General features: G+C 34.9%; 2 protein-coding genes across 6 annotated transcripts; both read right to left on the bottom strand.

Annotated features, from left to right (window-relative positions):
* Positions 1-3610: 3610 nt before the first annotated feature.
* LOC17874539 lies at positions 3611-8819 on the bottom strand. The gene is made up of 14 exons (XM_023778409.1): positions 7953-8819; positions 7150-7779; positions 7025-7072; positions 6725-6844; positions 6371-6424; positions 5976-6044; positions 5741-5809; positions 5570-5650; positions 5431-5493; positions 4912-4956; positions 4769-4852; positions 4485-4672; positions 4319-4403; positions 3611-4117 (listed from the first exon to the last, which is right to left on the bottom strand). Exons 1-14 carry the CDS (start codon positions 8817-8819, stop codon positions 3611-3613), a joined length of 2910 nt encoding a protein of 969 aa, XP_023634177.1.
* Positions 8820-14543: 5724 nt separating this feature from the next.
* Positions 14544-23278, bottom strand: LOC17874530 (ABC transporter C family member 13). Of its 5 annotated transcripts, none has more exons than XM_023778422.1 (35): positions 23160-23278; positions 22852-23071; positions 21995-22071; positions 21794-21881; positions 21561-21707; positions 21356-21484; positions 21190-21272; positions 21066-21114; positions 20731-20982; positions 20590-20659; positions 20454-20514; positions 20277-20364; positions 19898-20016; positions 19718-19815; positions 19580-19646; positions 19399-19516; positions 19180-19296; positions 19005-19085; positions 18709-18927; positions 18510-18611; positions 18351-18418; positions 18084-18215; positions 17851-17998; positions 17453-17712; positions 17217-17373; positions 16969-17144; positions 16772-16883; positions 16626-16679; positions 16434-16556; positions 16204-16302; positions 15969-16061; positions 15789-15899; positions 15534-15695; positions 15267-15454; positions 14544-15187 (listed from the first exon to the last, which is right to left on the bottom strand). In XM_023778422.1, exons 3-35 carry the CDS (start codon positions 22024-22026, stop codon positions 14752-14754), a joined length of 4239 nt encoding a protein of 1412 aa, XP_023634190.1. In that variant the 5' UTR covers positions 22027-22071; positions 22852-23071; positions 23160-23278; the 3' UTR covers positions 14544-14751. The 5 variants fall into 5 exon arrangements, 4 of the variants coding, with proteins under 4 accessions (XP_023634190.1, XP_023634193.1, XP_023634188.1 ...); XM_023778425.1 differs by having other exon boundaries at positions 22852-23061; XM_023778420.1 differs by lacking the exons at positions 22852-23071; positions 23160-23278 and adding an exon at positions 22125-22186 and having other exon boundaries at positions 21995-22035.
* Between the last annotated feature and the right edge of the window lie 2984 nt (positions 23279-26262).

Here is a 26262-nt window from a genome sequence, read left to right as displayed (position 1 = left end):
ACTCGGTAGGTTGATTGATAGCCACCTAAGTATGTCGTATCTCCCGTACAACAAGTTATCATGGTAATAAAATAGTTATATATTACTATGTTAATTAATTGATAACATTTAGAATTTAGCAGCTCAATAATTTTTACGTTATTGGATAATATTTGTTTTATATGATAACATATGTAATGGTTATATGTGTAGGTATACCCCATGGCTTCTCATGCGGCATGTGTCGTGCATCTGAAACGCAACATCCTGGCAATATTTAAATCAGAGGCACTAAGCTGTCTTGTCTCTAGCGCTGCAAGGGCATATCGGCTTAGCGATTTTAACAAGTTATTTGGTGAAATTCGGAAAATGAGCAGTCCTTGTGCAGACTACTTAACTGGAATCGGATTTGAGCACTGGACCAGATCCCATTTTGTAGGGGAGCGCTACAATGTCATGACCAGCAACATAGCTGAGTCCTTGAATAACGTCCTTACTATGGCTCGGGACTACCCGGTGATCTCTATTTTGGAGACAATTCGTACAACCTTAGTGACATGGTTCGCTCTACGCAGAGAAGCAGCTAGGGTTGAGGATAACATCTTACCACCTAAGGTGAATGACATGGTTATTGAGAACTATGAGAAGGGCTCGGGTTTTTTGGTTATTAAGATCGGGGATGGCATGTATGAGGTTCATGACAGCGAGGACTCCGCTTTCGCCGTCAATCTCTGGGAGAGAACCTGCACCTGCCGTGAGTTCCAGCTGCTGACCATACCATGTTCCCACGCTATTGCCGCAGCTATCCGAGAAGGTCTGAAGGTGGACACTTTAGTAGGTGTTACACACACTGTACCACACCTAAGGGCCGCCTACTCTGAAATGATCCTGCCTGTCCCAGACATGGCCAATCTTGCTCCCTCCCCAAATGATGTAGGTGGAGGAAACTTAGGCCCTCCGTTTGTGAGGAGGCCCCCAGGCAGACCAAGGAAAAGAAGATTGTTCTCGAGGGGAGAATTTGCCGTAAGTTTATCAACTAATTCCTCCACTTATTGAATAAAATCTAAGATATCCCCCATTATATAAAACTGTTGGATAAAATTTAAGATATCCCCCAACTAATTCCTCCACTTTATAATGTGTGATGATAGAGAACTACTAGGAGGAGGTGCACTAGGTGTCGTACTCTAGGACACAACAGGGCTACTTGCCGTGGTCCACTGCCGGTAATGAAAAAAAAAACTTCGTAATACAATGTTCTGTTCGATTTATCTAATAACAAAATGTTTACCTGTTACCAGGGAACTTAGAAGGTCTAAGAAACTAGTTTTTTGTGCATATGGCGGTCCATTCGCTGCTTTGTTGCAAAAATAAGGAAGCAGCAGAAGAATTCGGGAAGATGGTGGCAGAAATTTTTATTTGTATAAAGTTCCTAATCTGTTATCGGCTATTTGTGTAATTATGTGTAAGGTTCCCAGTAGGGATAACTCTAAATCTGTGTTTGGCTAAACAATGTTCACTACATGGGCATTGTTTATCTAAACAATGTTTTCCAAAACACTTAACTTTAAATGAAGATTGGACGCCTTAAGTTAATTTTCTATATCATCTTTATTATCATTAGTATTCGTTGGCAACAACGACGACACAAATGTAAATCATGTATACAGTATATCAGTTATTAAAATCTTTATCGATATAACTTACATATTATCTGGTAACTACATATTTATCTGATTAGTTGCTGTAATCATTTTGTGGTTATTACATAATCTAAACACTACCAACTAATTTAAGTCAACTTTTAATCTCAAAATATAAATTTGATTCAACTTAAATCCTAAACCCAAACCAATAAATTGTCAACGCACACCGCAATTATAATTTCGATTAATTAAAATATCTAAACCCTAACCACTGAATTGTCAACCCAAACCCAAGTCTTTAATTCTCTTTACTTTCAAAATCTAAACTCTGACAATTATTCTGGATTACTATTGAAAAGTGATTAATAATAGTCGCTAGTTTATTTTTAAACTCGTTAACATTATTGTCTAGATAAACGTCGTCTTATCAGTTAATTATATATTTATCTCAATAGTGTTAGTCAACCACTATTTAGCCAACCCAAGTAAACAAAATAATTACGTTTAGTTTACAAATCTAAACCCAAACGACTTTGAAGTCAACCCAAACCGATAATAGCCGATAATTTATCTTTTAGCCTCGTTAAAATCATTTAGGGGATAAACTCCTTATTATTGGATTACTATATATTTATCTAGATAGTATTAGTTACCCACCATTATGTCAACCCAAGTAAACAAAATAATTACGTTGAGTTTAAAAATCTAAACCCTAACAACTAATATGTCAACCCAAACCGAAAAATATAAATTTGCTAAAAGTTATTTCCTAAACCCTAACCAATCATTTCTCAACCCAAACCGAAAATTAAATTGGACTTTAATAAAAAAATCTAAACCCTAACCACTAAATTGTCAACCCAAACCGAATTCTTTAGTTCTCTTCACTATCAAAATCTAAAGTCTGACAATTATTTTGTATTACAATTTAAAAGTGATTAATAATAGTTGATAATTTATCTTATAACCACGTTAAAATAATTAGCGGGATAAACTTCATATTATCGGCTAACTATATATGTATATGACTAGTAACACTTATCAGTTTATTTTATGCCATGCTAAATAATGAGTAGGAGTTGTCATATCATATAAGAAAAATAAAATCAACAAATTTTATGTCATAGACAACAAGTGATTAATAATAGGCGCTACATTATTTTTAAACTCGTTAACACAATTATCGGGATAAACTTCGTCTTATCGGATAAACCCTAACAACTTATTTGTCAACCCAAACCGAATATTAAAATCGACTTTCAATAAAAAATCTAAACCCTAACCACTAAATTATCAACCCAAACCGAATTCTTTAGTTCTCTTTATTATCTAAATCTAAAGTCTTACAATTAATTTGTATTACAATTTAAAAGTGATTAATAATTCTCGATAATTTATCTTATAACCACGTTAAAATCATTAGCGGGATAAAATTAATATTATCGGCTAACTATATATTTATCTGACTAGTAACGGTTATCAATTTATTTTATGCCATGGTAAATAACGAGTAGGAGTTGTCATATCATATAAGAAAAATAAAATCAACAAATTTTATGTCATAGACAATTAGTGATTAATAATAGGCGCTACATTATTTTTAAAGTCGTTAACATATATATCGAGATAAAATTCGTCTTATCAGGATACTTATACATTTATCTGAATAGTATTAGTTAACAACTATTTTACCAACAGCTAATATGTCAACCAACTATATATTTATCTGACTAGTAACAGTTATCAATTTGTGTTTAAAAATCATTAGCGGGATAAACTTCATATTATCAGCTAAATATATATTTATCTAACTAGTAACAGTTATCAATTTATTTTATGCCATGGTAAATAACGAGTACGAGTTGTCATATCATATAAGAAAATTAAAATCAACAAACTTTATGTCATAGGCAACAAGATAAGGTACAGAGTCGACAGAATCGATGTGCTAACAGAGTCAAATACAAAGCAGGGGACATCAAGGGCTATGGAACACCGGCTAGAATGATTGCTGATACCAATATTTTAATCTCACAATCCAGCTGCTCGACATTCACCTCTGAACATTCCTCAAGACCCCTAGTGGCGTGTGCATGAATCAGGAAAACAGCCATTATACCAGAATCCAACGGGGATTGAACCTGCGGTATACACGAAGGGCGGGCTATCTCGAAAGGACCTCTAGGCGGTTGAAACACTCCTGCCTGGCTGAGAAGATACGGAAGCATAAAGGCAATGGGTTGGAGTTCGGATATGATTTCTTGGTCCTTCCGCAATTGGGTGTTGCAATCAAGTACAACAATAACCCCGTTATGGAGATCAATGCAGAGAGAAAGCCAGTGCTTTTTATCGAAATTGAAGGGAACATATAGAAAATCCGCTTCCATAAATAGCTTAGCACGACCAGTCTCCCCGACACCTAAAATTTGCCCAACAAGCTCACTAGGGAATTTGAAATCTTTGTGGTCCGAAACCTTGGAAAATTTGGTAAACTGGCGAAACAACAAGGACACAAACTTGGAATCAAGCAAGTCAACACGAAGCTTCTACCCATCTATGTCGTCAGTCCGCAGAAGCTGGCGACTAAATCTAATCAGAGAATCCATAACCTATATTGAATAGAATAGAATCAACTGACATACGCATAGCGATTTTTAATAAGTAACTTTAACAATGAAGGAGGAAAACTTTACCTTCGCACTAAGATGTTTTTTCCTTTCTATTAGATCTAAGACATCTTTGCTGGACAGGGAGACTTCACCACATAAACTAATTGTCCTATACCCCAAAGTAAGTTGGTTAGACAAAAAAATTCAGAAAAATGTCAACCAGAAAGGACCAATATAAGAAATTCCATACCTCGCTGACTTGAGCTTCTTCATCGAGTTTTGGAACCGTTCTTCAGGAGACATCCCAATATTTTGATCAACTGGAGAAGGGTGGCCAACCAATACTTTTGTCTTCTTATCATACTGAAAACGACCGTCTAACTTAGTCGAGAACATCCGCATCCTCTTGCTCCGTCTACCCGGTATCGCTCCTGCAAGCTATGATATACAATCGGATAACAAACAATAAAAGCCCCATAGTTAGCCCCAAAATTATCTACTAATATCATAGTTATCTGGCAACTTATGTGTTACCTTCTTATCCTTTGGCACCGCCGGCGTTATGATTTTTGGGTGAGGAGGCGTCATACACGCCTGCGATAAAAGTGACTGAAACAACTGGGCACAAAGTAATACAAATTCAAGCTTAATTTAGTATAGAAAATTGGAACACAAACCTGAACCGATTCCTGAAGAACTGTATCCTTTGCTTCGGTATCTGGCTGTTTGGTGACAAAAGTTTAATAGGTGCCGTATGATAATCACATTAATAAGGATGCCGAAAAAACCATGATCATGTTACTAACATTGTAACCCAATTCGACGGATACAAGGTGAAGTAAATGCACCCATGTACTGGCATCATATTAATATTTTAATAAGGTTTTATGGTATACGAATATAGGCTTTTTAACCGACGAAAATTAACCCTCCGCATGCCAACATGAACACATGTTGACCCATCCTTAGTTGTTATCCGATAAAATGCAAATTATCTCATATAAAAGATAATACTTATCCCTAAGTAAAGATTACCAAATAAATGAGCCATTAGATGATAAAAAATAAGAAATAGAATTTTTATAATTCATAATCCATAATTGGGCAGGGAAAAAAAAATGAAGCAAGTCAACAATTCAAATACGCAGTTCAGCCCCATATAGTCATGCCGAAAATGTCTAAACTTATCGACTAACCATGGTGTTTTCCAGATCTTTAACACCGCCAACGTCGGTGTTCACAAAAGGGCCATCCAGCTCCTGCTTAGAATAACACAGATGTTTAGTTTAAATAAAAAAGTAAATTCAGAAAGCTGGGTCTAGGTTCACATCTTACCGGCACCACTTCTCCTAGAGGAAGAGGGTCCTGAACAAAACTACGAGTTTCAATTATTCCAACACCACCCTGGTCCACAACCTGGGACATAACAAGAGCATTAATTCAGGAAGAGTATGTCTTTTAAGGACAGTCGTTACAATGTATATCACAAATTAATTTGGAACTTACGACAACGGTATAAGGCAAAATTTCAACCGCTTCGTCATGCATAGGGCCCGAATGGGAAAAACTAACAAACTTCAAAAAGGGTGAAAGATAAATTAAACACCAACCCCAAGTTTCCTATCAACTAGTTGAGCGAACAAACTTAATAGCCTCAAACAGTTAAACCCCAAATAGATAACATGGTTAAAGGTATGAAACACACAATTATTACGCTAATAGTGAAACTATCTCAACTAACCTTAACAATATCATTGATAGGCCCAATGTTCCCCTGTGCAACTTCTCCAGAGTTGGCAACGGCACATTCCTGAAACATCGAATAACTGAACAATGTTATCTAATAATAATAGACTTACATGTTAAGTTTAAATATATCCCCCTTAGACTATAATTTGCATACCTACATGGACTTCCGCAAAGGGTAATTAAATCTATATCATTACTGGGAAATTAAGACTATATTATTACTGTGTGATTAAGTCTATATCATAACAGGGTAATTAAATCTGTATCAGTACATAGTATTTACCAGACAAAGAAATAAACATTTACCGACTAATTAACTCTGTTACAAATAATTTACAACTTATTCATGTAAAATAATAATTATGGTAATAGCACAGAACCACTTGCCTTGTTAGAACCAGCATCGGCCAACGGTTCTGCACTCCCTCCAGTAGCCCGCACCTGGGTTCTTTAAGGGTTAGATATGACATTAGCAAACCTCAAATTGGGACTCAATGGCTGGATGTAACAGCGGGCAGATCACATTACATATAAGGTATTTATAATATTGTAGACAAAAAGATCCGTATAAATATAAAAAACGCTAACAGTATCGTTATCGCCTAATTTATAATCAGACCAAATAACAGTATGTATATAGACTAAACCGACAACAGTCTGGGAGGAAATAAACGCATGCAGTGGTTAGGGCGGGCAAAACAAGAGCTGGGCAATATATATAGAAGGAATTGAAGCATGTACCGGACATATATTGTCTTCCTCAACCTCACCAACCAAGGGGAGCTTATCAACGGTGTCACTGTTAATTCCCACCCGGGGGTCGACGTCACCACCAAGTTCACCAAATCCACTGGAAGACCCCTGTTCCAAATAAAATATACAAATATCAAATAACAATTCAAAAAGCGACTCCGTAACCAGAAGATAAATAAACCTTTATCGGGTAATAAAAAATATATCAAACAACGCACACTTAATCTGGTAGAATCACAATAATCAATATCAAATAGCGGAAGATGGAAATAGAGCAGAACAACTTGCCTTGGGAGACCCAGCAGGTTCTAGCTGTTCCGCACCCCCGCCAGTACCCTGCACCCAGTTTGTAAAGGTTATATATGGCAAACGGACAAACAAAATTGGACTTATAATCTGGGTGTAATAGAGACCTCCGACAGATTGGGTGGGTAATGCAAAAGAATATCAGCCACGGCGGTATCGACGGGGTCAGTGGGGGTATGATCCACATCCATCTGGTCAGTGTCCTCTGGAATACTGGGAAGATTAGATCCACGTACAGGTGATGTCTGATGAGGAGAATTAGTCCTCTCATCTGCTGAAGATTCACTGTCGCTTCCTTCCTGGTTTTTGTGGTTTGCACCGAGACCGTTGGTTGTGATCCACTCCGTAACACGCTTGAAGATACGGTCCTCCAGTGTTCCAAATTTAGTGTCCAACATACGAGACAGAGTTGCAAGATTGCATGTTCCAGTCAACCGTGAAGACTCAGATGCAGCAGAAGTGGGGACTTTAAGCTTCGAAGCGTGGTTAAGAGGAGGTTTTTGCCCTTTGCGGGATCGGGTTATTTTCGCAAGGACACCTCTTTTCTGCTTCTTCGGCGCCAACTCCAGCTGAGAAGGTATGCAACCACCAGTGAACATGTCGTTGTTGAAAAGGAATCCAGACTCTACAAGAGACAATATATTGTCTACAGCCACGTCTTCACATTCATCATCCCATGTCAAATCCTCAGCAGGATCCATTTCAAGATCCGGGAAAATAACAGGGTCAACCAAGATCTATAAAAGAAAACGGATAACAATTTAGCTAATTAATTTGGATCTAATATTCGATAAAACTACTAAATACATATCTCGGTAAAAGCAGACCTTCAGAACATTAACTTAGTGTAATACACGATAACAATTTGGTTATCAGTCTTAAAAAGATAAGCATAAGTTTAGGTGTTAACCTCGCAGTTACCGTCCAATCGTTTCGCGTTTGATATTTTCAACGTTACCGAGCTTCGGTTCCCAACATCGGCGGCTGGTTCTTCCTCTGAATCACTACAGTTAGGTTCCTCCGCCGGAGACCCCTCTTGAATAGCGGGAGCAGCTTGAAGAATCACGAGCTGCAATGCGTATAATAAGCCCTGGACAGCTACACACATCGTACCTAATTGCACAACATCCCGGTCTTTGATAGACTTCATCATCATCTCAAATGATAAACGCCCCCAAGGGTATCCGACAAAGAACTGAAGATCCTCACACATCTCCGCGTGTTCTTTGACAACTTTGGGGTAATGAGAAGTGGGCACCAAAAATCCATCTACTATGGCCAGGCAAGCAAACCTTTTCCGAATTTTCTTGTCGGTGACATGCCTCTTTTTAAGCATGGATATGACCCGGTCAACAGTAACGTCTTCCTCTAGACCAAATAGAGTACTGTAGTAAGGAATTTTTTTCCCAGCCGTCCCCTTTCTTTTTCTCTTTTGCATGTTTGGAAACCTCCCACAATTTAGTCCTGTCACAATCTTAAACTCTCGGAGAGAGAATCGAATCGGGGTACCGGCAAAGACAACCCAGATTTCATGAGGCTTAGCAACTTCAAGCTGCCTCGATAGAAGGAAAAGCCCAAACGATGCCGACCAGGCGGGTTTGTTGGGGAAATCTAAGAGATTCCCAAATGAGGTAGATCTGAGCCAATCTCTCTCCTCATCATCCATTGCGTCGAAGATCAACGACAGGGTTTTCATTTTGTGATAAACATTAACTCTTTCGCCAAGCGCCTCTTCCCCAAAGGCAATAATCCAATTTGGTAGTTCAAGATCCGTCATCTGCAAAAGTCAATTTAGACTATGTCACAATAATCAAACAAAAGCACGCAAGGAAAGGCCAAATCGAAAAAGGTCTAAAAAACTCACCGTTCATGTATCAGAAAATCAAAGGATCGATTTTGAATCGAAGGGTCGATTGACAATGGTCGGAACGGAAGAAACACTAAAACCGTAGAAAATAGTAGCAATCTGTAGAGATGAAGAGGCTTGGTAAACCTTTTATGTTTCCAAAACGACACAACCGCCGCTGATATAAAATCAAACAAATGCGACGATTCGGAATTAACACACCCTATCTTCTTTTTATCTACCCTAGGCTGGACGAAATCCATCGTAAAGATTTGTTTGCAGTTTCTCTGAGCAAATGATAGCATACAGACTACTAAAGTAAGAGGTAAATAGGGTTAGTATCGGAACAGATTTATTGAGCTAATTTTGGAAATATGAGATGAGTCAATCCGAATAAATGGTCAACCTAGTACATGGCTTATAGATACCCTTGTTTTGATGGTTCAAAATAGTGTTATTTACCTTTTTAATGCTTCATCCAACATTATATTTTAAAGAGAAAATTGTGGGGAATGCCATGTACAGTACCAAATCTTTTTTGAAATGCCATTTTCCATAACTCCTTTCAAAACATGCCACATAATCAATACAAAAAGACCATGTTACCCTTATCATCAATGAAATCTTCAAAATACAATTTTTTCTTTTCTTTCATTATCTCTCTTCTTCATCTTTTTTTTCTTCTTCTAACAACAAAAATTTCAGTAGACCAGATCCGACGGACGAACTCCGGCGGACCAAATCCGGCGGACCATAGCCAAGTCTGGTGAACTATAACCAGTTTTTTTTCATTATCTCTTTCTCTTCTTCATCTTCTTCCAACAACAAACAGTTTCAGCGGACCAGATCCGACGGACGAACTCCGGCGGACCAAATCCTGCGGACGAACTCCGACGGTCCAGATCCGACAGACCAGATTCGACGGACCAGATGTAGTGGACCAGATCTTGTGGACGAGATCTCTTTTTTTTTTGTCTATCGTTTTTTTGTTTCTGCTCTTTCACCACCCACAACTTCCACAAAATCTCTCTACTTGTCCTCCATTATCACCCACCAATTTGTACAGATCTGGTTTACATTGTGCCCCTAAATAAATCAAAACTTTATTTGTGTCCTTCTATAGAACGTCTGTGGTGGAGGACCAAACTCCTGGTCTTGGTACCCAAACAAGAGTTGTCTCTCAAAATTTCTTAAAGTAAGTTTTGATAGACCAGATCTACTGCACCCAATATGTCCATCAACACAGTTGTCCATATTTTCTTCTAACTCATCTTTTTGTGTTTGTCTTTCACCGGTTTAAGAAAACATAGACAAACCTTGTTGGACTACAAATCTTACTAACGACATGTCAGAGGACACACATCAGAGTTGTCTCTTGAAATCCGTCAAAGTGAGTTTTCGATGGACCACATCTACTTTATATATTTTGTCCATCATATATTACTTACTCGTCCGCTATTTTTGACATGTATGGTCCATTACCCACAAGATATTAGGTTACATCCCAGCAATTAATGGCTACTGCTGTTAACAGAAAAATCAAAGTTTCTCTCTCCAATGTCCAGGGCAAAATCGTCAAAATTTCATGCTTTGTGGCATGATTTGAAAGACATTTTCAATAATGGCAGTTTCACAAAATTGAGTTTCCAAAATGGCATATCCAATAAAATTCCCTATTTTAAAAGTACTGTTTCTTTCTTATACTCTTGGTCCCTTATCATATTACTATTATTTTGTTGTTCTTTATTTTTCTTCTATTTTGACTTTCATTTTTCTAAAATTTCTAAATCTATCATCCTAAATGTTTACTTTACACTTTAAATTATTTTCTAAAAAGCCTTTAATATTATAAAAAATGAGAGGAATTTTCGACTATTTAGTATCTAATGAATTTGATAGGAAAAATTAGAAAATGTTAAAATATCTAACCAACTTTTGTAATTATACTACCTAATTATTTACAAAATATAATTAAGATAATTAGATACATATATATATAATCTATAGAATAAATTTTATCATGTGTCAATATATAGGTTGGACATATTTTTTTTTGAAAAATAAATTTGAAACATATTTTTTTCCCGAAAATTTCAATGTAACTAATTATTTTTCGTATAATAAATATTAAGGCTATTTATAAAAATGCTTTAGGCCACAAAAAGTCTAGGACCGGCCCTGTCCTTCACTACCAACAACTTCCACAAAATCTCTCTACTTGTCCTCCATTAGCACCTACCAATTTGTACAGATCTGGTTTACATTGTGCCCCTAAATAAATCAAAACTTTATTTGTGTCATTCTATAGAGCGTCCGCGGTGGACATGCATCAGAGTTGTCTCTTGAATTCTGTCAAAGTGAGTTTTCGATGGACCACATCTACTTTATATATTTTGTCCATCATATATTACTTAATCGTACGTTATTTTTGACATGGTCCATTACCCACAGGATATTAGGCTACAACCCAGCATTTAATGGCTATTGCTGCCAACAGAAAAAGCAAAATTTCACTCTCCAATGCCAAGGGCAAAATCGTCATTGTAACTCTCTTTGTGGCATGATTTGAAAGAAGCTTTTGTTAATGGCAGTTTCAGAAATAAGTTTCCAAACTGGCATTCTAAACAAAATTCCCATGTTTTATTAGATTTCATTCTATATAAATTATTAATTTCGAAAGTATATTAAAATATTAAATTAATATTAAATATGTTTATTTATATTCAAAATAGATATGTTTACATATATTTAATTTGGAATTTAACTGTCCACTTTTTATGGTAAAATATTATTATGATTTCCATAAATATAGATAGTTTTTGTTTTTTTTTTGTTTTTTTTTGCTGTCATTAATTATGTTTGGCAACTGGAATATATTTCATGAATTTTTTATAAAAAATTGGGGGGTGTTTGGCTTCAAGTTGTCCTTCCCAATTAATAGTATAGATTTTGATTTACTTTTTTAATAAAAAATGACGTGTCATATTGTTGTATTTTGATTGGTTAACTAAGAAGGGGTGAACAAGAGTGATTCACCTCTAAGGGTGAACCCAAGTATTTTTTTTATAATAAATCAAAGTTTATATACTAAATGTATTAAATAATAATTCAATTTAATAAAATATAAAATCAATTAAAAAGTGTAAGGATATTTATGTTTATATTAGGTAGAAAGATTTTATTATCGTTTTAAATCTTACCTATAATTGATTATGAAATTATTGTAACTAATATTAAAGGATTTAAAGTTTCTAATATGAAAAGATTTAATTTCTAAACTAGATATAAAATGTCAATGTCAATGGCATCGCCACGTAATTAAGTCAACACTCCAAGGTTTTTTTAACCCAATTGTACTTCCAAAATGTACATAACTACATATTGATGTTTCGATTTGAGAAGTCCAAGAAGAGTCATTTAAGATGAAAAACTGGGGGGTGTATTGAACTGCATATTTTAGGAGATTTGGTGAGATTTTAATATTTTAGAATTTTGAGAGATTTGAGTGTAGATTGTAGAATTTTGGGTTATTTGTTAGAGAATTAAAAAGAAAATAAGTTGTGATCTGGTGAGATTTGATTATTAATTTTAAGTGACTTTAGGATACTTATGGATAATTTTTAACGTTGATAACTTTTAAATAAGAAAGAGATAGAACTCTAATCAGTGAAAAACTCTGTTCCACATATAAGTTACACGATGCTTTCTTTGCTTCTCATAAGTTTCTTTTTATGTTCAAATGTACAGCAAATGCAATGCTAGATGTGCAACATCAATACCCCTACAAAAACAATAACAGAACACATTAAAACCAACAACGAAGGAAGATTGAACAACAGAACAAAGTTACACTTTCGGCTGAGAGGATGGTGCACAGAACAAATTTCAGATGGTGTATCATAGAAGGAATCATCAACGTGATTTTACAACATGATAAAGATTTGTTTCAGAAGCTCTCTGAAGTTACCCTTTTCTGCAGCCTTTTCTTTGTGAAGCAGTTTTGTGGCTCGACCTGAAACATTCCTTCAAAACAATCAAGTATTATTCTCTGCATCATGTTTCTCACCTATGCATTTACATTTTTCATGTAGAACCCTCATTTTGTCTGTATATCCTTTTTCATTTTTTTTCTTGCAAAATGTACTTTGTCTTGCAAAATGTCCTCCATCTCCTTTTTCTCTTTCTCAAATTCTCTGATTACCTTCGTCAGAAGCTAGTGGCAAACAAACATCATCACATAATTTCTTAGTTCTAAGAAACAATCCCATGAGGAAAGTGGAAAGAATGTGCTTTGAATCTTCCATTACCTTTATTATGACACTTGTAGAACTTATCATATTGTCCAAACTCGTTCGGTTGCTCATTAGTGCACCATTAGATTTACTAAACTATAATCAATGCTTCAGTTTCGTTTCCTGGGTTTGCTAGAAAAAACTGATCTATGTGAACAGAACAACTGTAATTGTTTGTACGACGAAAAACAAAATGATACTGAATGAGTGTGAGTAACTACATACGTTTGTAGGTGGTTCTCTTCCTGTTTGTGATGATGCTTCTTCTGTATTCAGCTTGTCAAGAACATTCTGCAGTTGCTCCACTAAAATAAGAAAGAAACGAAGAAGAAGAAAAAACAAAAGATTACGTAATTCACAATAAGTGACGATGGAGAAAACACCCGGTTTGGCAATAAGTAAATACTACCTTCCACTGATTCCTCGGTGTGTTCATCGTTGAGTGCAGCTCCATTAAGCAACACAAGGAAAGCTATTACAAAAGTGAACCTAGAGTAATTTAAAATCATTAGTTGTTAGCAGGAAACTTACTGCAGAAAAAAAAGAAAAAGAAATAGCAAATGATGAGACTTACCAGGAAACAACAAAGCAGATTAAGGCGATAATCCAATGAGACCTCGAAGGAGCAGGACCTTTTCTACAACAGATTAAGGCGATACTCATTGGTTACATCTCTACCATAAGCTGGGACGCAGTGTTTTACATGTTGATGACTGCAGCTTTGATCTCTGGGTTGCTGCTCACTAAACTAATCATAGCAGAAGTCAAAGCTATATTGTTTGGATCAAAAGATGAAGTAGCTGCATCATCATCATCACCGATATCGACTACTTTGTAGCTGCGATCAGAGGTTTGGAGACGGCGTAGCTGCGATCTGAGGTTTGGAGACGGCGTCTTTGTTACCAACGATATCGACTACTTTGTTCGGCCTGTATTTCTCCACCCATGGTTCTTCTCTGGTGGAAGAGGCTGAAGAAGAAGACGCCATTTATTCAGTCGGCAGAGCAACGAATATATTTGAGAGTGAGAGAGAAAGAGAGAAGGTATATAGAAGAGAAATGGTTTACGATCATTTGTTTTTTTTAATTGGTTTCATACCCCTTTTTAAAATCCTTTAAAGTTTCACCTATAAAGGTGTGATTTTTCAGTCATATCTTTTAACTAAAAATGTCAGAAAAGTCTCCTAGAATCACATTCAGTAGTTTTTAAAAGAAAACTTGTGATATTTTGAATAACAGTATATTTGAAATGAAATTTATAAATTATTGATTGAATAACAAGAGATTGTGAATGATTTTAAATGATTTCTATAAATTTCAGATTCAATAACATAGGATTTCATAAGAGTTTTTAAAATGACCAATTGAATAACAGGGAATTTTAAGAGTACTTTAAAATCTCCTTAAAATATGCAGTTCAATACACCAAATGACACTTAAACAAGGCTTCTAAAGCTACTAAAGCTAAAACTAGTTTTGTTAAATTTTCTTTTAAACGACTATAGTTGTTGGATCATCAAATCGTGAACACATACATAGCAAATATAAGAAGTAACAAATTCTAACAACATATCACTTTGAAGCTCTAACAAAGCTTGAGAAAGCTGAGGAATCATCTTGCAACAGATGTTTCGGTTTTCCTTGTTCAACCAGGATTCCGCGATCAAGAACAAGTATGCTATCCAAATCACGAACCGTTGAAATGCGATGTGCAATGGTAATGACAGTTACGCCTTTGCATTCGCTCGATATTGTGCTTTGCAGTAAGGAAGCTGTGTGAACATCAACATTAGCAGTGCATTCATCAAGGCATAAGATCTTTGATGACTTGAGTAAAGCACGGGCAAGGCATAGAAGCTGTCTCTGCCCAACAGAAAAGGAACATCCAGATTCCTTTAGATTTGAGTCTAGCCCTCCTGCTTTTTCTACCTCTGCCTTGACTTTACACTTCTCTAGGATCTCCCAGATTCTCCAATCCTCATTGGATCCAAGAGGATCAAGGTTATTCCTATGAGAACCACAACTTTTATCATTGAAAACTGCAAGCAAGATCTTGATTATTTAATGCAAATGAGTAATGTTCTTACCTCAGTGATCCTTGAAACAGAAAAGGACTTTGAGGTACAACAGCTAGGCGAGAACGAAGCTCTCTAACCGGAAGATGGTTAATGTTAATTCCATCCACCATTATCTCTCCATTACAAACTGGAGTAAGCCGGAAAAGGGCGTTCAAAATCGACGATTTTCCAGCTCCAGTTCTTCCAATTACACCAACCTGATCAACAAAAATAAAACTTCATGAGACAAAAAAAAACTCAAGTCTGTTTATAGATTTCTTGGCCATACACATGTACCTGCATTCCTCCTTGGACTATAAAAGAGATATTATTGAGTGCTGGAGGCAGAGTTGGGATGTATCTCATTGTCACATTGTGAAACTCAACCACTCCTTGAACCGGCCACTTACCGCTGAGAGATTGGCGACCGGAGACTTCTTCTTGAGGCACGTCCATGTACTATTCACAAAGGAGACCATGGTTCATGTATCAGTAACATGTATTAGTAACACTAACATATGAAAGTTAATAAATAAAAAAGATTCATTTTACCTGGAGAACTCTTTCAATAGAAACCATTTCCTTTTCTGTTTCAGTAAAACTTGTTAAGAAACTTCCTAAGAGAGAAACCAGTGGAGCTGCATATGACAGCGCTAATCCCACCTGTGGTTCAAATTATACATTTTATGCTTTCAGTTTTCATATAAATTTATGAAAACTTCAGCTTCTTACCAATCCAGGTGTACCAAAACTGATTGGAAAGTTTCCCCGGGAGCCGATAACAGCCATTACGGCGACAAAGAAAACAATCATTGCTCCTAACAACTGCACCAGTTTACTCAACTAATCAGCGCCTTGTAGAGATTGCATACTCATTATTGCAGAACACATGAAACTAACATAACTGAAAATGGTCTTAAACTCCAACGTAAAGATACACAACATAAGGAAAGATGTATTAGTGTACCTGAAGACGCAAAGAGAGCCACAAGCTTGCAATTATCTCTGAGTAAGAAGTCCGCTGGTATACCGTCAAGTGCTCGATAAATCTAGCGACGAAATGGTCCTGTCATGCATAATCAAACTACATTAAAACAGAGAAGCAAAACTTGACACTCATTCAAATCATAGGAACATTTTTCTTTTGAAGCAGAACCTAAACTACCTCAGACTTGGTTTATCAAAAAAATAAACTACCTCAGACTTAAAAGCCCTGATAGTTGATGATCCATCAAGTGTCTCAGTGAAAGACGCGTAGATTGGTGATCGTGAAACACTGTCCAACCTTCGTAGTTCCCTTGATGTTGACCTGTAGAAGAACTGAAACAATTCTAAGTTAGTAAAAATCTTTCAGCTCCTCTTTCTTCATTACAAGAAAATCAAACGTACCTGAAGCTTGCTGTATATATACCAAAATGGTAGAAGCAGAAGCAGGAACAGAACCTGTATATACATATCATACATTGATGTAACTTCTTTCCAACAAATCAGAATATTAATACTTAAGAACAAGAGAGAAGAGTTTAGGGAAGAACCTGAACATAAGACAATACTACAATAATCCCCAACAAGCCAACAAAGTTTGCTAGAAGAATGTTGAGAATAAACGGAAGAGAGTCATCGATTGTATATAGATCAGAGGAAAACCTAAACCAAAGGAACCCAAAAACTAAGGTTAAAATGAAGAATAATACACATGAACCAAAATGTTTTCTTATCTTGTCTCTCTAACCTGTTAAGTATTCTTCCACTTGGTGTCTGATCAAAGAACTGTATAGGTGCATTTATAAGGTTACTGATTAATGCATTATGAACACGCGCTGCTGCTTTTAATCCTCCAAATGCAAACGAGAATGCTCTCACCAAGGTTAGTATAGAGTTGATAATGCAAAAGATACAAAGAACCATCTGCATGATTAGTAGTGATTAAACTCAATAACATAGAAGATAGATTCATGAATATTATAAAGAGTTTATTACCAAATAAAACGAGGTTGAGTAATGTGATACTCCTCTTCCTGTCTTGTCAACCCAATATGATAACCACAAATCATTCCCGTTACGAGAAGCTTGCATCAAAACCGCTGAGACCAGTATTACAATTGTAATAAACCAACCAGAAAACACAGCATAGTTCCTGCAAAAACAGTTAAGTCAATAACTTGCTTATACATAATCAAGAAATAAACAACATGGTTAAGCAAATTTTTGTTTACCGATAAACCATTACTTCAACTCGGCCTTCTTTTCTTTCTTCTAATTTGATAATATCTGCAGCTTCACTAATTTCATCAACATCTTCTTTCTTGGTAGAAAGAGGTTCTTTTCGTTTTGTAAAGTGATTTGGTGATGACATATCAAAGTCATTGGTTAAAGAAACCGTCGGATATATGGATTTAGGAATATTGATAACAGGTCCTGACCATTTCACTTTGCCTTTGTCCATCACAACAACAATATCTGCACAAGATATCGCCTGTCATAGTAAGAAGAACTCGACGGTATGAGAAAACAAATTGGATTAGGTGTCAACAAAATAAGTACATCTCCATGAGGGTCCTCAAACAAATACATTGGATCTTGATATATTTTCATTGTAAAGAGAGTTTGAAACCTGAGAGTTGTGAGTGCACATAACGCGAGTCTTTTTGTTCAACAGAGGACCAAGAAGTGCTCTTTGCAATATCCAACAGCCTACTTGTGAATCCACTGCACTCAATACATCATCAAGAAGATACATGTCTGAACTATGATAAACAGCCCTGTTGGTTATACACACACACAAAATCATCAGAAACACAAAACTCAATCTATGGATGGTGAAAGAGCATAAGACACAAATCAAACCTGGCCAAAGCAAGCCGAGCTCTCTGCCCTCCAGATAAGTTTACTCCTTTATCTCCTATACATGCCATGTCACCTCCGACCATATGTGAAATATCCACATCTAGTGCACAAGCACTCAATGTGTCAAAATACCTAGTTTAAAAAGGTTACACAAAGATTAAACTATGCCTTTTCTTAGATAAACAATATATAACAACTAAGTTTGTGTAAAACATAAATTTTTGAATAGAAGTGCATAAATGTGTGGATGAAGCAAATTTAATAAACCTTTTGGAGTCAAAAAGCTTCCCAAATAAAATATTTTCGCGTAGTGTTCCAGATAAAATCCATGGGACCTTGCAGAGAGGTGAGGTAAATGTAAGACTTCTCATAATTGAAACCAACAAGAAAAAGAAACATAGAACGTTTTTGTACTAGTTTACAAACCTGTGGTACATATGCTACAGACCCATTTAATAGAATTGATCCACGAACACACCGCATTTCGCCTAGTAGTGAATTCAACAAAGAGGTTTTACCTGAACCAACCTAAAAAAAGAATAGGAACCAAAAGATATTTAAAGAATGATACTACAAATCAAGAAAGAGTTTATTAGATTAACAAAGGTGGAGATGATTTATATACCTCACCGATAACTGCAACGAAGGATCCCTTTGGCACTCTTAGGCTTACATTTTTTATTGTCAAGTTATAATCCTCTTCTATGTTACTTGACCAAGTACAAGATGCATCTTCCACAAACACAGCTAAGTCTTCAGAGGCCAAACCAGAATCTATTGAAGAATCTTTTTTATGCTCCAAACAACACAAGAACTTGCTCACACGCCTGGTGGATATAAATGCCTGTAACAAGGGGAACAAATTAATATATATATATGGTTGCTAAAATGCTAATAAACATGATTTAAAGACAAGCTTACATCAATGAGGCCATTAATGACCCATGGAAATGAGTTTAATGGAGAGATTAAGCTATTAAACAGAGCAAGACAAGTAAAAACCTGGAGAAAGAAAAAGAAAAGTATCAAGAATGTCAAGAAGTGTTTATACAAATTTGAATCAAAAGATATTATAGAAAAAGATTCAAAAAAGAACCGTTGCTGCATCAAGTTGATGACCCATAAGAGCATAGAGACCAAAAGTGCAAAGAGAGAAAAGAGTTGGTGTTGTTGCCCAAAAGAAAACACACCAAGCATCCAAATACTTCCGAGTCTAGGAAAGACAAACGAAGAAGTAACATGTTAATATAAAGCACTTGGTTATAGAGAAAAAATTACTAATAAGACAGTTTAAGGAGGGATACGAAAACACAACCGCTAAGTGAGTCACTTCGTTGGCTCTTGTCTCCTTCAACCATGTAGCAAACCAGTTATCCCACCCATACATTTTTAGTGTGCGTATGTTTGTTAGAAGCTCTCCTGTTTTTCTAATCCTGATAGATAACAAAACCTTTTACAATTTGAAAAAACACTACTCAAGTAAAAATTTGTCATACCTCTCATCTTTAAGCTTCATCATTTTCTCAGTTGCAGATGCAATTAGAACAGATATCCATTTATTGACTGGAAACAAAAAGAGTATATGAGAAAAGTGGTAACTTTATGTTTTAGGAATTGTGGTGTTAAGCTCATACCTGGTATCAACAAGATTGTGATTGCAAGTCCAGAAAGAAAAGCAAACTTGACTTGAGTATACAAAAAATACAAAGCTACCCCAATTTGCAAAGGCAGGCTGAAACAAATATATCAAATGAGATTGAAAGAGTACACAATATTAGAAACACATTTCATGATACATAGGCACATGTTGTTACCTCCACATGTCATGCAAACTGTTGCACAAGTTAACAATGCGGTCAGCATCTACCGACATAAATGTTTGAATCTCGCCCTCAGAAAATCCTGACCGGTTTGCTGTATTCACCAATAAACACTGCATACAATATAATCTCTCAATCAAAACATCCTTGACCAAAGAACGATCAAAAGAAGCATCAGTCTGGAGTCATGGCTTGGATGTTTAGATATCCTTGATCGAATACTCACGAAAGCAAAGCGAAATGTTCCAACATCTACTGTTTATATACAAACTTCTGGTTTGATAGTAGTTCACTGCAGACAGTTCACTTTCATGAAATTTAAGGAACCAAGTACCAATCACAGTACAAGTTTTCAATTTTTCACATTCTTTACCTTCTTATAGATGACACTCATTATACTAGATCGTAACTTCAGTTTCAGCTTTGAAAGACGAAACGTGTATTGTGTATCAAGAAAGGACCTACAAGACAAAAGCATGTATCAGAAGAGCCTATAACTATTGCTACACATTTGGGTTAGATAAAAGTTATGACTCGGAACTATACTTACTTAAAGATAGATGTAAGGCCCAAGGAGATAGCGAGGGTATAGCCAACAGAACTTCCTGAACCTGTTAAGTTAGAAAACACTGTTAATGATTCCATTCATAAGCATACTTACCAAATCTTTAAAAAACAATCAAGACCTTTTTCTAGATACTTGATAAGTCTGTTGAGAAATAAGGGGCCTGCAAAGCCAATGCAATCATTGAACCCCTGCAAAACTTAGATGTTATTAAGTAGCAATAGTAACAAAGATTCCAAGAAGCTCGAATAAGCAAATGTACCTTCAACAGTCCAAGGCGAAGATAAGGCCATCCATATACACTAGAAATTGACCATATTAGCGATGGATTTGAGGAGTTACTGCACTCTTGAAGTTGCCAGCATCTCAATAAATTCTCACAACATGTAAAAGGATCCATATCAGGTGGAAGTGGAAGTAGATTTTCAAATTCTAGCTGCTTCATCGAGCCATGTTTCATTATTGAACCGATGTATCCAAAAGTGAACAAATCCCACCAGCTTTTAGTTTCCTCCTTCAAAATGAATAATTCTGTTGGTTTTAGAGACTCTGCATACAAGTACTAGTTCATCAAAAGGAAGAGAAAAGTTGGCATACAGTTCGCCTTTGATCATCGCATTCCTCAATAAGTGGATCTTCCAAAGAACTACAAGGAGAATAAGATATTAAGTGAAGAAAAAGAGAAAGAAACTACAAAAGAGATTCATATAAAAGCATATACCTGATCTTAACAGGTGTTTTCTTGATCCTAAGAACATTAATAGAGAAACCAAAACCAATGTCCAACATGACCAGACAAATCTCCTGTGCAGACTCCAAATTATGTTAAGGAACTACTTATATGGCTCGAAATGGTTGTGACAGATTTATAAAGACAAATGAAGTACCTGTAAAGTGAAAACCATGTTAAGATGAAGAGCTTCGGTTATGAATCTAAAGATCCACCAGAAACATAGAAACCGGCTAGTGAAAACGCAGCAAGCACAAGCAAACTTTGATGAGACCATGACAAAAATCTGCAGAGTAGAAACAACCTTCAGGACAGAAACATAAGAGAAAGACAAAGAAAGAAGATTCTTGTTTGAACCTTACCCACATTGTGAAACGAGACAAAGAGAGAAAACAAAGAATGACTTCTCTCCTACGGTTTGTTCTCACAAGCACAACCAAGTCCACACATGACAAACATGCTCCAAGTGCAGGTATTACATACAACACACACTTCTCAATGTAGCTTTTCTAATAAAAAAGAACAGAACAGAAAATGGAATCATCTGTTTAATTGCAAAAACAAGACCAGAAATTAGACTTACTTACTTACTTACCCTTCTGTTACACATATCATTCCTTTTCATTGTTGTGAGTATGAGAATCAGAAGAAGAGTAACAACATTTGCTCCCAACCCTAAAACTGTAAACATAGCTTTAAGGAAACACAATAAAAAAATTAAGACATTTGATTTAAACTCTTGACCTCTCATGTCTAAACAAATTCCTATAAACCCAACAAGATGAAGGAAGGATATATGTCGCCTAAACGTTCCATGTTTGCGTCCATAAAGTGCAGCTGAGACCAAGATTGATAGATTTCTCATCTCATCATCTAAACACACCAACAAGTGAAGCAAATAGTAGTAAACAAAAAGCTCTACTTACAGTGGAATTGGTCAGAGTAATAGCCATGGATTCTCTCTAGGGTCCCAAAACCTTCTGAGGAATCTGAACAAATTCTTTGTTTTTTTTTTGTCTTATAAAATGGATTCTCTATAGGGTCCCTATAAATTTTGGTTAACTATTTCGATGTATAATTGTATTGTATTGTATCTTTTTATTAAGTGTGACATAAAGCTGCCATCATTAGTGAGTAGTGACCATAAAAGGTTAAAAGCTAAGTTGGGGAATGGTCCAAATGTTAAAATAATCACTTTAGCTGTTTATGAGTTTTACATGCGTGGGATGGGATGGAATACTTTTAAACGATGCCACTCATCTATTCAGCTTCGACACAAGTGTCGTCTACCCAATACCCATTATCACTTTTATAGGAAAGTTGCTACTTGCTAGGAATAAACATTTTTAACTCTGATTTCTGTTTTCGGTTTGACTTAGTTATTTGGTTTTAGAGTTCTGACCAAAATAAGTTTGTTTTAGTTTACTTACGGTTCGGTTTTTGTTAAGGTAACTAGGATTTAAGTCGTAGTATATCATGGAATAAGTTTTCCAATTTTCTACCCGAATCGATAATTATATTCTTATTTCTCCCCAAATCGATAGTTCACATCTACTTTTCCAATTTTTTTAGTTTGAACGGTATACAAACCAAACCCAATAAAAACCAATGTAAACATGATATAAAGTAATAAAAGCAATATTTAAACCCGACCTGGCCTGTAAATGATCTGATCCAATATCTTCTTCTTCACTCGAGAAAAAGGGAAAGAGATGAAGAACAAAATAGAGCAAGCTTCTTCTCTCACATCTCCGACAAGCCTCAATCCGTCCCTTCCGTCGCTGCTTCGTCTTTCTCCTTCTTCATAAATAAATTCAAGTAGCATTACACAAATACGTTCCCTTTACAAGAAGATAATAGCACCTGTAAGAGGCTATTCAACGTTTTGTTAGGTGTTCATCTCCTTCATTTGATACTGGGATGGTTAATGTTCTATGTACTGATGAACAGATGAAACTCACCAGTGGTGATAGTCTGAAACCGTTCTTGACCAGCTGTGTCCCAAACCTGAAGCTTGATACGTTTGCCATCAAACTCAATCGTTCTTATCTTAAAGTCAATGCTACATCAAGGCAAAAAAAAAAAAAAAAAAAGAGAGAGAAATAAGACACTATAAAACGCCAAGGAACAAAGTCAAAACATACATCACTGAATTCATAAAATACAAAACGTAAGGTAATAAATAAACCAAAGAATTTAGCATATGAAAAGGCTAAACTCATGTCATTATGAAGATTTTGTTTATGTGAAATTTTAAAATATATTAATCAACAAAGAAAATATGAGATTTACAAAAGTATAATTTTTTTTGAACTATAAGATTGGAAACAAATAAAAAGATGGTTTTAAGACCAAAGAATTATTTAGTTTTCATCTAAATTCCATATATAGTGATTGCAAGTTTTGAAATTACTTTTGGAAGAACACCATCCAACTTATGTATAATTTCATAGCGTTGAGAAGACGCCATTCATGAAAACGTTGTTATGTCTTTGAAGTTTTCTCTCATTCAAGATTAAAATATACGAAAAAAAAAAATCATACGTCCCGTAATTTGTAATTCATGTTCAAAACGTAGTTCAAATCATATTGCTTACTATGGTAATGTTTTCAATTTGTTTTTGTTAATTATCATCATTTTCATGGACGTCACACTCAAAACTATGTCTTTATCTATAAATAAACTATTCAGTTTCCACACAAGTTATCTACCCATTATTACTTGTATAAGAAAGTTGCTACTTCATCGTCAAAAAAAAAGAAGGAAAGATGCTACTTGATATGAATGAACACTTTTTAAAATTCTGATTTCTATTTCGGTTTGACGTATTTGGTTTTAGAGCTCTGGCCAAAATAAGTTTGGGTTAAGTTTATGTATGGTTCTGTTTTTGTTCAAATAATTAAGATTCAGGACCGATCGGTAACCACCGTTATTATTGACTGTAGAGACTTTAACTTTAAAATTCTAGCTGCAAATAATTTAGTAGTTGATGTTTTGGCTGTAGAAACTTCAACTATTAAAACCTAATTAGTAACAAATAACTTTTAAAGTTGTAGCTATTATTTTACTTTTCTTATTATATATTAATAGTAAATATAAATTATGTTAGAAATGCATTCATATAACAACTTAATGAGAAATATTAATTTTATTAAAGAGAAAATAAGATTTTAAAAATGTAAGTCAATCAAAGATGTAATTTTGGTTAACAATACTCTTATTTCTTTTGCTTTTCGTGATTGATTCTTGATCGATTATTGTGACAAATAATAATAGTTTTTTAACTGTTTTGAATGTTTCTTTTTTTATCGTGTAGCTATACGAGCAGTCAAAAATCCATAGTATATACTAAGCAGTCAAAGATCATGTTACTGGTGTTATAAAAGAAGACTAGGATTTAACCCGCGGGACAATATTTGTATTTTAAAAGTTTCATATCAATAGTGTTTACGTTACGATGGTTTTGCTATTTTGTTATAATTTTTTTTACCGTACTAATATAGAATTTGTTGATTTAAACGGAGTAATTGTGGTACACATGCATAAACTTACGCCTGCATAAGTTTTGGTTCCTAACGTTATCAAATGTTTTGAATAATTAATTTAGAGGTCGAAAAAAATTTAGAGATTGAGAATTAATGTGAGTATATATAGAATTTAATGATGTAATTTTTTTATTGTGCTTTACATAATTTTTTTGGAAGGTCTGAACATTGGTTTTAACTCATAGTATACAGCGATGTAATATTTATCTATAAATACAACAATGTTAAACTTTTACATTATTTCAAGTCTAATATTTAAATTCTATATTTTTGGATTTAACATGTAGTACATATGTAATTTAGTAATTAAGTGTTACAGTTACACATTTCAAAGTGTCAAATAAATATCTGTTTCGTTTAATTTAACGTTCAATATATTGATCTAAAAGCTCTAAATTACACTGCGGGGTAATGTTTTGTACATCGTTTTTTCTTTTTTTGTATATTTTTAATGGTAGTATGATTATAAATTTTGTATGATATGTTTGTTTCTTCAATAAATTGCAAATTTTGTAATGGTAATTGTAGTACTAGAAATTGTTTTACATTTCATATGATATGTAATTATATTTAGTATTTAATTAGTTACATAAGGCTTTACTAGTGTAAATGTTGCATTTTCTGAAGTTGGAGGTTGCGGTTTCAAACGTTATTAAGTGTTTTGAACAACAAGTTTAGCAATTAAAATTAGGTACATTTGCAGGAGTTTATGACTATTTGACCAGCGGTGCAATAGCGATTAAATTAAAAAAAAATGTATTAAAACACCAAAAACATACTAATATGATAAAATTTTAAAAATGAATATTATTAGTAACTAAACACCATAAGTAAATGATTAAGTATAAATAATTAAGTAATTATTCAAAAATATAAAATTTTTAAACTTGATTAATAATTTAAAACTAGAAATAATTAGTAAAAATAAATAATTATTCAAATATCAAAAATAAATTTTATTGTGAAACAAAAATAATTACAAATATTGATCAGCTACGAATAGGAATTAATCAGTTACGAATCACTCTTTGTGTGGCTCGAGTGACATGCTCCTTTTTGCTCTGAAATCTCCTAACTACCTCAAAATGCTTCAGTATGCAGAATGCATGCAAAACATATGCAACACCTATCTAATTGTGCAAAACATGCAAAAGAGACTAAAAATGATGGAAATCGATAAGTGAACGAAGTTAAATAGATGATAAATGCATGCTTAAACATGGTAAAAATATAGACAAATCAATAAGTCAAAATACGGTTGAGGACTAGATAAGCTTTGTAATAGAATTTTTCAGCTGATTAATAAAGTTGTTGAGTTTTTGCTCTCCTCTGTCATCTCTCTTTTCCGGTTAATCGAAGTAGTTTGAATAAAATCTACACACATTTGTCTTCTTGTATCCTCTTAGTTCTTTTATTTGTTTTATTTCTTTTTTCACAGCTTCTCAAACCAGTACCTATAATCATTCCAAATTTGAACTACTCGTTCGTCTTGCTCAAGGGAATGCTCTGTCCAACCAA

The sequence above is a fragment of the Capsella rubella genome, unplaced genomic scaffold (assembly GCF_000375325.1).
Source record: "Capsella rubella cultivar Monte Gargano unplaced genomic scaffold, Caprub1_0 scaffold_13, whole genome shotgun sequence".
Lineage (NCBI taxonomy): Eukaryota > Viridiplantae > Streptophyta > Magnoliopsida > Brassicales > Brassicaceae > Capsella > Capsella rubella.
Note: the sequence above shows the minus strand (reverse complement) of the source record. Positions and strands in the feature narration are given on the sequence as shown.